This window comes from Motacilla alba, chromosome Z (genome assembly GCF_015832195.1).
Source record: "Motacilla alba alba isolate MOTALB_02 chromosome Z, Motacilla_alba_V1.0_pri, whole genome shotgun sequence".
NCBI lineage: Eukaryota > Metazoa > Chordata > Aves > Passeriformes > Motacillidae > Motacilla > Motacilla alba.
Window position 1 is genome coordinate 33400199 of NC_052046.1, and position 12098 is coordinate 33412296.

The following is a 12098-nucleotide window of genomic DNA, read 5'->3' on the forward strand; positions in this document are numbered from 1 at the left end:
TACAACAACATCAAAGAAATTAAATTCTTCAGAAAGATGGTGTAAGACTTCAGTTGATACTAATTTTTCATAGTCAACTTGAGGGCATGCATAGGAAAAGAAATATTTTTAGAAATTTAGGGTTTTTTAAAAATAACTAACTTCTTTAGGGGAATTACAAAGACAATCAGATTAGCAGGCAAATTGTGCTCATGTAAGGCAGCATCACCCTTGGCCTCAAGCTGAGGTTTAGCCATTGAAGCAAACTAAAATGTGCAAAGCACATCTGCTTCTGTCACAGAACCCAAGTACCGTGACACTCATTTTATAACTTAGAAAGCAGAAGAAACATTGAATGCCTGCCTAATTGCATCCAGGCTTCTCATATCCTTACAATGAGACACAATACTGCCTTCAGAGAGTAAAACATCAAAATACAAGTCCATAGACAGGTCTCCAAAAGATGTTCTTGAAAAATGTTGAAGACATTTTGTTTGAGACTTTAAGGGCTATTTGGGCTACCAAGCCCCTACAAAATGAGGGAATGAAAATATCAGATAAGAACTCAATGGCTTTTTGTAAGTGCTACTTGTTCTGATACTTCCTTCCTAATTATTTAAACCATTTCCACTTCTGTAATTTTAAAAGAAATATATTGTTACTAGCATTGACTTTATTATTGCCTCCTTTTTTTCTAAGTGTTTCACTTGCATTAATAGTAACATTACAAAAAAGAAAAACGCTGTAATACTTCAACATCAGCTAGTTAACACAATGTATGAATGAAACTATTTCAAGTGATTCAGGTAGAATGTCAGTAGATTGCTTGGTGCAAAGAATTGGCTGAATGGAATTTAAAGGTCATACAGTTTTTAAGTACATACAGCTTACTGTAAACAATCCATTAAAATCCACTTAAGTTGGTACTATAGTCAAATTTCATTTAATGTACTAAATTCAATAAATTTTGCCTTACTGGGATTTTGCAGATCTGTCAGAGGTGACTTTGCTCTGCTCTGTGATTTCAAAGCTGGAAGCTCTTCAAAACACTGTTTGCTAACCTCTTGAGGGCAGCCAGCCACCAGCCCTGAAAGACAAATGTGAAATGACATGTTTTACATCTTAGCAAAACAGAATTATAAAATTACTATTACTATTAATAAAAAAGCACAATCCTGGATTTCTTAACCAGAGATTCAAACCAGCTGCTGGGTTCACAATACTTTCTTTTTACATTCCATATAAAGGACTTAATCCTTGCTTAGATAAGATCAGTTAGGGTTAAAAGAAAATTTGTCTGAATTAGCAGACAAATCCTGAGAGCCCATTCTAGGACACAGAATTTCCTCTACAGAGCTGTCTTTAGGACAAAGCTCAAAACACCAGCAATACAAATATCATTAGAAAAACAATAATTCCACTTTATTCATAAACCATCTCATAAGAAGATTCATGTTCAGTTAGATTTAGCAAAACAACATTTTTTGAGATTTATTCTGTTATCATGGTATTTCTTATCTCTGTTCCTCTTCCACTTTTCCACTTCCCAGTTCTCAAATCAGAAACAAGTCTTCATAGGGCTTGGGCTACCAAGTCAGAACAAAATGATCATGTAAAAACAAAAAAACAACCCAGTTGCTTGGTTTTGTTCAGGAATCCGTACTATATGAACATCTGTCTTCACAAATTATAACCCACATAGCAAATTCCTTAGAAAACTCAAAAATCCCACATTATACCTGCTTTTCTATTGAATAAATTAACACTAGACCATTTCATCTCATTGAGCAAGTCAGTTTCTTCATAGGCATTGCACTAAACCTTCTCAGTCACAACTCCAGGAAATTCCAAAAACTTTTTTTATAATTTTTCAAGCTTATGACCATCCACATCATTTGTAATCTAAACTACCCCAAATCTCTAATTTGGCTCCTGCAAGTGTACTTAACAATGATCATGTTCAAATCACAACATTTATCCCCCTTCTGTTACTTGTTTATACAAATGATTCTGACTTGCCTGAAATTTACTACCAGAAGTGAGTACTACTTCATGAATATACTAGAAAGGAGTAGTACATGATCCAAGACCACACTTAGCAACTGGGCAAAGAAATTATATACCACATACCCCTTTTCCTTGGTTTTGGGCCTTTTTCAAACTTAAGACTTTCCACTTCACTCTCTGTTGCTACTTCTTCTTTTGAAGAACACTGGTCAGCTTGAGATGGGACATTTTGGGATCTCTGCTGCTGGCTCTCCGTTTTTCCACTAACAGGTGAAAGAACTTTCTCCTGTGGCTGTTTGGGTTCAGTTGCAGCATTTAAGGGAACCAAAGGCTGAATGAAATGATAGTTTTCTTACTGAGCACAGCTTGCATTGAAAAATTCTGTCTGACATTTCATAGTATGAGATTATTTTTCAGACACAGAAAAATCCCAATGAAACAATTATTCATATTAAGCAATCTTTCAGGGTTTTTTTGTTTTTTACATAAAACCCAGTCAAATATGATTAAGAAACGCCAATAATTTTTTAACATGAAATTGTGTCTAAACCAACAATGAACAGGTAAGACATACCTGGGTAGTCAAGTTCTCCCTTTGAAGAACTACAGATACCCCAACAGTAGGAGCCAGATCCAGAGGCAATTGTGGCAATTTCTGTTTAGCTCTATTTGGTGGAACAAGAACAAATGGCCCTTCTATTGCCACAGGGTGTTGGTCAATCTCCACATTTCCTCTCTTCAGCAGTCCTGACAGGGGAACTTCAGTGCTTCCAAGAGAGTGGTCCCCACAGCAAAGATGAATCTGCAGACACAAAAGGTGTTAGAAAGTAACCGGTATGTGTGATTTGCACTGGAACTATCTGTGCACCCTCCACTAAAGGTAGCATAAATACAACAAGTTATCATCCCTAGCCTAATCCCTGCATGCTGAGAATAAGAACAGCTATGAAACGTTGAACAGCTATGAAACGTCAGTTTTGAGCAGGTGGGATTTGTTCACTGGCAGGGCAGCAGCAAATCACTGCACTGCCCTTCTGAGGACCTGTCATATCATTCTTTCTGTAGGATAAATTCAGTACTCTGGCTTCTAAACACACCACAGATCCTTGCCCTTCATGCATAGGCATATAAAATGCATGACTGCAAAGTAATGAAAAAAGTTGCTTGAGGGCTTTGGGCATATATTTAGACACCACTTAACTGGCAAGGATTTTTGGAATTAAGTAGTGGTTTTAATTCCTGGTAAATATAATAATTCGAAAACTTGATTCAGCTGTTTATTCCTTACACAGCCATACATATGAGTGAAAGATGGATCTTAAAAAAAACCAACACACACTAAGGTAATCTATTTTCCTCAAAGTTACTCTTTGAAACTTAAACACTAACTTGCTTTTTCCCAAATAAGAGTCACTTTAGTTTTGATTTAGCAGATCAGAACATTGTATTCCCATCCTTAATATTTATTGCACTTAAGGAAAACTGTCATGCTGAAAGGTGTGAGCTGCCAGTATACATATATACACACACAGACTCTAGTCTGGCAACTAGCACCTTTTACAACCAAAGTCTTGATTTTTGGAAATATGTGTTAAAATTAAGAATCAAAACACAGTGCTCTGATCTAATATCCTAGGATTTAAGATGCTGAGTGAGAACTCAAAGGAAGAAAACTGTAAATCAAAATGTGGATCTGACTGCACAAGAGCTTTTGTTCAAAAAATTGTTCTTTACATATAATGCAAACATGCATAATTCCCCACATACGCATCATATATGTTTTAAGACTGTTTGAGAGTAAGAATAAATTCCAAACACATCAGTGCACATGTTGATCCAAAAATATTTAAACTTGGGCAAAAAAATAAAAAAATTGAAACAATACAAGATTTAAATAAAAACATCCTTAAACCACCCTGCAAAGAATGGTCTGTATAAACTGAAAGAAAAATAACTTTAAAAGGGTCCAGATCCACAAATTGCTTTGCATAACTAATGTGGTCTTATTTACTACCTACATTCAGAAACCCTACACCACCCTCATTCAATGAAGCAGACTCTTGTTTTATAATTTTGTAATTACTTTGAGCTAATTACAAACACTTAGTTCTGAAAAGACCCTTAAGTCTGCTGAGTCCAGCTGTTAACCTAACACTGCCAACTTACCACTAAACCATGTCCTCCATTTACAGGCAAGGCTAAAAAAGATAAGCAATATCCCCTAACAGCCCAAAAACATCTGTAGTGTATTTAGAAACAGCATTTGGTTACAGAGCAGGGAAAAAAGACAGACCTCCCTAGTCATTCACAAAGAGTGCTGAGGAAAATTATTTTAGAACTTAAGCAAAAGTGACCTGAGTAGCTGGAATGGTATTACCATAGGTAGCACAAAGCAGGACTCTGGGTTACAGATGGTCTAACTGCAGTACAGGCCCCAAAGCTCAGAGCTCTTCAGAGAGCCAACATTAGCTCTTTGGGAAGATCACATTTCAGCAGCAGCTTTTATCATGACATGTAAACCAGCCTGCTGTTAACAGGCCAATTAACAACAACTAATGAAAAGACACCACTCCACCTGAGCTAGGAAACTTGCTGCTACAGTTTCCCTCATATCATCAAGACAATCAATTTGTATTTGAGCCAAAATACTCTAACACCATCTTAGTTTTGGAAACAGAAATGCTTCACAGATACAACTTTAGACATACTCTATTTCTCTCGTTTTAATTATTTATTTTCATTCACATTTGAAATTAAACAGCTTACCTGCAATTTTGATTGAGCACAAAGATAAACTTGAAGAACATCCACCGTACTACGTATTCGAACTGAAGCTCTTTCTGGCTCGAAGTTTGGGTTAATTAAATCAGTGAAAGGTTCATTTGTGACATCATTTCCCAGTAATGAGTAGTAGAAAAAAAACTCAGGTTGCCAATCAGGGAGCTTCATAGTACTAGGAACTAACTGAAAGAGATGCAGAAGAGAATTAAGTATCTCTTTCCTTGATGCAGAGTTACAGTAATTCTGAAGCACTAGTTTGGAAATTGGAACTTAAAGAGTGACCAGCTGACCTAAATTGTAGCTTGCATGCCACATATAACTTATTATATTAATACTCAAATTAAAAATGTTTTACTTTTTTTAAGAAAAAGAGCAAGACCTGTCAACACCAAGGGCTGTAACTGACATGTATTTACTAACATCAAGTACTGCACAAATACTCAGAAATAAGCTATGCCTTCATAAAATATTTCCAATTATTAAATAATGTAGATTAGACACTGTTATATAATTTATGTGATTAAATAAAAGACTGAAACAGACGAAGAGCTAGTTCATCCTGCAGGCAACTGTGAGTTCAATGCCTGAAAGAGGCAATACATGAACTCTGTCTTACATACTTAAAAAGCATTTCACCTTGTTTGAACTCCAGTGCATGGGCACCACACTGAAGACTGGTATTATCCATACACAAACTTCTTACACTATATTGCAGTAGAGAGGTGTGCACTTCATAAGAATGCATCATATGAACTAAATACAGCTTTGGTACTTCAAAAGAATTATATTTCATTTGCAGTCTGAAATTCATGAAGTTTTAAAATTAATATAAATTCACTTTGGGACAAGGTTATTTCCTGAAATAAACTCAAAAAACCATAAAAAAACTAATTAGAAATGAGGAATGGGAGGGTGAAAATACTACTGTGGGATAACACTTAAAAACTACACATAGCAAGGAAACAGACCTGTTCCAACTGTGTGGCAAATGCAATGGTTACAGACAAGATAAAGTGATCTCTGCAATACTCTGCTGGTCCAATTTGATGATAGCCCTCTTCTTCATTCAAGACTGGTACAATACTTTTAGGGTCCAGTCCACGAAAAAGGGCTAGTACTAAGAGAGAAGAAATAAACATAAGTAACTAGTGCTCTTTGTAATTGCTGCAGCAATCTGATATATAATTGCAATTTTATTTTTAAGCATTACACATGAAATTTACATGTGGAAAGAAAAATTACAAATAAAGATCTTGATGCCTATTACCAAAGTTTTGCATGCAAAACACAACGAAGTCCCTAGGTATACTTCGAAACAGCTACAAAAATTTCTGAAATTAACTTTTGCTCACAACTGTTACGGTGAACACCATGCTAAACAGAATTCTAGTTCCTATTTTTGTGTTACAATGAGAAAGATTACAGTGACTGGAATTTTATTTCACTAGGCTACATGATACCATACTATTTCTTTACTTTGCTCATTAAAGAAAATGCAGAACAATAACTGCATATTGCAATCTATTGGAACAAGTATGCTGTGCCATTCCACAGATCTTTAGAATGCTTCATTTACAGATTTTTCATCTCAAGTCTTCAATACATAAAACTCTGTATTTTGGTTTGCTAGTTTTTATTCTATAGTGGCAGTAATTCAACACATTCAGCCCTCAGGTTACACCAAATAGAAATAATGACATAGCATTTTGTGAACAAAAAAGCTCTGTTTCAAATACTGGAAGCCTTAGACAACTTAAGTCAAAAAAGAAAAAAAAGAGTGTACGAATACTGAATGGAAAAGTATCTGACCAGACTAGAATTGGGTAATACAGCTTTGTCATACCCAATGCCTGGAACATTAGCTTTAAAACTGTGAAAACATAGAAATTTGTTTTTCCCCATCACATAAATATGATATTGACTAATTTTGACACGATGAAAAAAAGGAAAAAGCTGTCAAACTTGTTTGTAGCAATTATTCCACAGAAAACATGAAATGGGAAACAGCGCTGAGTAAAGGCAGAAAGGTCTTTTATTTTTTTTTCTCAGCATCATGAGGGATAGGAGAACTTGCAGGCACAAAAATCACACGGGAAGTCCAGACTAAGGAATCATTTAGAGTAGTGCTTTGCCTCCTTTACAGATGTTACAATATGGAAAGTTCCCTGTGTTTTGCTCTAAACCTGAAAGAATGAAGTAAGGTATCTTACACTGAAACTTAAATCCCATCTTAACTAAATCCTGAAATGCAGCCAAGTCAGTGAATTCTGGGCCAGAAGCTTATAAAACACTTGCTGCCACTGACCACTCTACTTCTACAAAATTACAGCCACAGATCATCAGCAGATAGATGATGGATTTAGAATTAGGGAAAATGCACCTTCAGGGCAAGAACACAAACTATTGTAAGGTTTGCAGAAGAAAATCCACTAGTTGTACCAAAAGGCTCATTTTTGAAAAGTTAAGTAGATGAGCATTTGGGTGAGAGATCAGGGCAAGATAGAAATAAGTTTTTGTTTTGGGACTCTTTAAATGAAGTTTCTAAGACCTTGTTTTTTGAAAAAGTTACTTAAAGGCACAGCACAGAAGTGCACCTATGAGCATTAACACTTGAGGTCCAATAGATTTTTGACACATTTCACTGATTTCCTATAAGAAAAATAAACAAGAGAATTGAGAATTGGAATGAGTCCCAACAGTAAGCAGATGCTACTACAAAAAAATCTTACCAATAGTACATAATTTAAGTACGTAAAGATTAGAAGAAGAACCCAGCAAAAAAGAAGCAAGTCTACCCAGCAAATGAGACATTTTACTACTTTACAGTTCCAAGCCCAAACGACTGAAACTTTATCTTCTATAAAGAAGCTCCTTTCCTATTTCTTTTGTAACTTCCAAAGCCCATAAAAACAAGTAAAATACAAAAGGGGGTTAACTATGAGCTCCTGATTCTCATCTTAAATACCAATTGGTTTGCAACTTGTCCACCTAAAAGTCACACAATTATCACAGCAAAGAATCCTTGAAAAAGTTACTACCACAAGGTATATTAATCAAAGGATTTGCACTGGAACTGCTGTGAAATTAAAATTCTCTTGAGACTTAACACATTTGCAACAAGTGATACGTCATCTGGCACAGGAAGATTTTTAATTCAAAGTGAGCAATGTCATGTTACTTACCCTTCCCTTCTCTAGGGGGTGCCTCCTTTGCTTTAAAATCATCAACCAGTGCTTTTGAATCTGTCTCCAATGCAACACCAATTTGTATTTCAGGTTTAAACTTAGGGTACTTGTTGCTAAGCAAAGGATACCATTTAGGTGCCTACAGAGTGAAAAACAAAAATAGGACCCAAAAGTGTTTTAAAAAAACAGAAAAAAATAGTATAATACTATTACAGAAAACTCAGTACTAGCACTAATCTAGCACTTCTACTTCATCATCTACAGAAATACACTTTGTTTTTTATTTCTAAAAATCTGGTCTATTTAGTACACTACTGTACTAAAATATTCTATAGAATGGTTACTGGATGACTACCTGAACATATTGTTTTTTTTCACTGACTTGTACAGTGCAAAAGTTAGATAGAGAAATATATCATAAATCTTTATTTAGAAAACCTTTAAATCCTCAACCGCATAGTAAATCACATGCATTGAATATGCATTGAAAATGCTCTAGATGAATGACACCAAAATAGGACACCAGGCTCCTTGTATGATCCATATTAAAGTTATGTTTTGATCAAGCTTGATCAAAGGGGAGGGAGTTGGCTAATTAAATTTAGATAAACAATTATATTGTGCTTACTCTACGCTGTATTAAAGGGCTAGAAACAATCACCTAAACACATCATCTTCCATAGAAGCCCACTATAAAAAAACAACTTAAGACTTGATTTGATGATGGAGACTCAATTCAACTGCTCCATATCTATTGCTTAGATAAAATTTTCCAGTTGATTAAATAATGAGATTGTGTAGATTAATTGGTTGCTAGTTATCCTATTATTTAAATCAGAAGTAAGCAAGATTAGTACCAACTGTATTTTTTCATTTGTGCACGCTCTCTGAGTCAAGATGTCTCTCCTCTTAAGATAAGCAACAAAATCCCCCATATATGATCAGTCGTACTCCAAAATGAGATTCAGAAGTTCAGTCTATGCTTTAATTCAAATTATATTATCTGTAACAGCATTGTTGTCAAAACAAATTTTTAAAATCTTTATACCCCATAATGTACCTGTTTCTTTTCTGGTGCAGCCCTTAGATCCAGTACAATATAGCCTATATTCTCTTTAGCTGAAGATACAGGATCCAGTGCAAAACATTGGAGTTTGATAGGTGTACGCTGCAGTCTGAAAAAGTAACGCAGTGGAAATACTAAATATAAAATGTATGTCTACACTTAGTTCTCAAAGATAGTTTGTAAGTTTCCAGCAAGCCAATGATACAAAACTTATTCTATGATTAGCTTCATTAGGTCAGAAACCGAACTTATATTGAACATCAAGTCATCACTAAGTGAGAGTATGAAAAAGTGGTTTAATTTTTTAAGAAGAGTGCGTTGGAGCCTCAGTCTCAAGTGCTATTAAAAAGACATTAGCAACAAATAAACATTTCACTCACATAAAAGAGAAAAGTACAGTGCCTCATATAAAATTTCTATTTCACTTGGAGGGGCATTTTAAAAACAGGATTTGTGGACAAGACTTTTGGGTATAGCACCTGACTACCGCAAGGCACAGATAAGACATCTAGCACCTGGCAAATGTAGGCATCTTTCTCAGTCAAATAAAAATGATATAGCTTTTTTTAACTTCTTTGATGACATAGTCATAACATTACAACCTGTAAGTTGTAAGACTTGTGAAATGAAATAACATTTATGAAAACATTCAGCTTATCTCTTTGAAATTTTCAAAAACTAATTACACAGGCTTTTCAGACTTGAAATTAAGTTACTTTTGTGCCACAGTATACATAAGGAAGCCTGACTGCAATGTTTGAATTACAGAATTATTTGCTCTAAGAGCCTGCGGGGTGTTTTTAATATACCCTTTAGAATTTTTTAACATCACTTATCTTGCCACATATTACCTTTTTTGTATACTAGTATTATCTTTTTTGGTATATTAGTACATTTTTCCATATTATTGTAGATAAAAGAAAGTTTCTAAAAAACAATTCAGATGACAGTAAACCAAAATTGTATTTCACTAACTGTAAAGACAAGAAAGTTAAAGTTTATCTGCAAATTAGACTCCACTTTCTAACAGTACCTGTGCTGATGAAGTGCTTTCCTATCAAGTTCCCAGGCCAATTCTGTAGCAAATTCCGGCTGATCAGTATGCTCCACAGGGTCAGTAGCCAACTGTTCACTATCTAACTTGGCTTCAACTACAAGCATGTACTTGGGTCGTTTTGGGAAACAGCGCCCTGTAAAAGAGTGGCATTGCATGTGCCATCATTAAAAGAGGTGCAAGAACTCAGACTGATGCCATAAATCAATTACCAGATGCCATAAATGAAATTAACTTCCCATGTCACCTTCCCTGCTTCGATCTTTAAAGAAAAAGAGTTTGCACTATGCAGAAATATGAAAGAACATAACACAAAACAGACTACATGTGAATAAACAGGAAATTAAGTAACAAAGCAAAGTAGCAAGCACTTAGAATTATTTGAGAAATCTATGATTGGCAATAGGTAAGGGAGCAGGCAAGAGAAAGAGAGTGAATGTTTTACTTCAAGTGAAAATGTTATGACCGTCCAACATCAAAACAGAAAAACATGATCTTATAAAAGTCATGAATGGTGTTTCTCCTCCTTCTGCCACTTACTGAAAAAAAAAAATCATACCAGATTAGGAGTGTGCCTAAAACTGTCTAGGATTGGTCCCGAGCTCAGGATCATCCTGAGTATTCTGATTTGAAATGACAAAAAGAAGTAAAAGTTTACTTATATCACAGTGGGGGGAGACGATACTACAAGCATATCAGATGATCTTATTCGTAAGCTCCTCTGGCAAAATACATAAAGGGACAGAGAGATAACAGGATTTACCTGACAAAGAGAAAGCATTCAGCCAAAACAATCCAAACCCCCACTAATCTCCAAAACAGCCTAAAAGAGAAAACGACATCCTAACAAATAACTCACACACACACATACTCTAATTAGACGACAGAAACTAAAATCTGTGGAAATGCAAGATGACCAACTAGATATACGTTTGAGTCAACACTCAAGGCTGATTGCTATGAAGGGATAGAAATACCAGAATACTACTTAAAAAAAAACAAAACAAAACAAAACAACAAAACCCAAAAAAAACCCCAAACAAACAAACAAACAAAAAAAAAAGCCCAAAAAAACCCAAACAAACAACAACAACAAAAAAAAAAACAACCAAAACCAAACCAACAAAACCCAAATCCTCAGAGAACGAATGTTACTTTTCTCATTCACTTAAAACAATACATCGCATAAATACCTCTAAAACCTAACAGAGGGTAGCCAACCCCGGCCTTAAGATACGTACGTCCAAAGCTTTATTAGTAACAGTCGGGTTACTCAACGCTGCTCGGCTTACCCCGCTCACGTCACCAGAGAAACACCTCGGAGGCAGAACCAGCCTCATCTTCCTCTCGGGACAGAGGGGACGCGCAGCAACCGGGAGGCCACGACCCTCTCGCCCCTCCCGCTTACCTTCCAGCACGGAGACGACAATCAGCAGCCGATCGGCGGCTCTGGAGACCATCTCCCCGCTCCGCCCGGGCACTGCCTAGGCCGGGAAGCGCAGCCACACCCAAGGCGGAGCGAAGAGAACCGGGAGCTCTCGGGCCGTTCCGCCCGCCTTGCCGCCACCCACCGCCCTTTTGCCGCCGCAGAGCCTTTAAACACCAACCGCCGCCGCTTCCGCCCGGCAACGCCGGCCCCGCCGCTTCCGCCGCCGGCTCCGCCCCGCACCGCCGCGCCTGGGCCCGGCCCCGCCCCGCCCCGCCCCGCCCCGCCCCGCCCCGCCCCGCCCCGCCCCGCCCCGCGCCTGGGCCCGGCACCGCCCCGCGCCGCGCCATGGCCTGAGGGCGAGCGGCAGTGCCGAGGCGCGGAATGTCAAAGAGGGGCGTAGAACCGTATTCGAAGAACCTCACAAACAAAAGTATAAAAAGGTTTTTCACAAGCACTCTGTATTGCCAGTGGAGGAATGCCAGCTGCTTCAAAGACATGCCTTCTGTTAAAGCGGGGAAGTTTCTTTACTACTTCTTTTTTTTTTTCGCCCGCCACTGTCATGAGAGTCAGAGCAGGAGAATTTGAATCCAGTCGTAG

At 37.1% G+C, this 12098-nt stretch overlaps 1 protein-coding gene across 3 annotated transcripts in view; it reads right to left on the bottom strand.

Moving 5' to 3' along the window:
* Positions 1–11731, bottom strand: part of CEP120 (centrosomal protein 120) — a 38532-nt gene extending 26801 nt beyond the window's left edge. Inside the window, exons 1-9 of one of the 3 annotated variants that reach the window (XM_038124861.1) lie at positions 11481–11731; positions 10052–10208; positions 9013–9127; positions 7950–8091; positions 5736–5884; positions 4753–4950; positions 2561–2788; positions 2110–2278; positions 956–1066 (exon numbers count right to left, since the gene is read on the bottom strand). In XM_038124861.1, the coding sequence (XP_037980789.1) occupies positions 956–1066; positions 2110–2278; positions 2561–2788; positions 4753–4950; positions 5736–5884; positions 7950–8091; positions 9013–9127; positions 10052–10208; positions 11481–11532 (1321 nt within the window). In that variant the 5' untranslated portion in view covers positions 11533–11731. The other 2 variants (XM_038124860.1, XM_038124862.1) reach the window with 2 other exon arrangements.
* Positions 11732–12098: the final 367 nt, after the last annotated feature.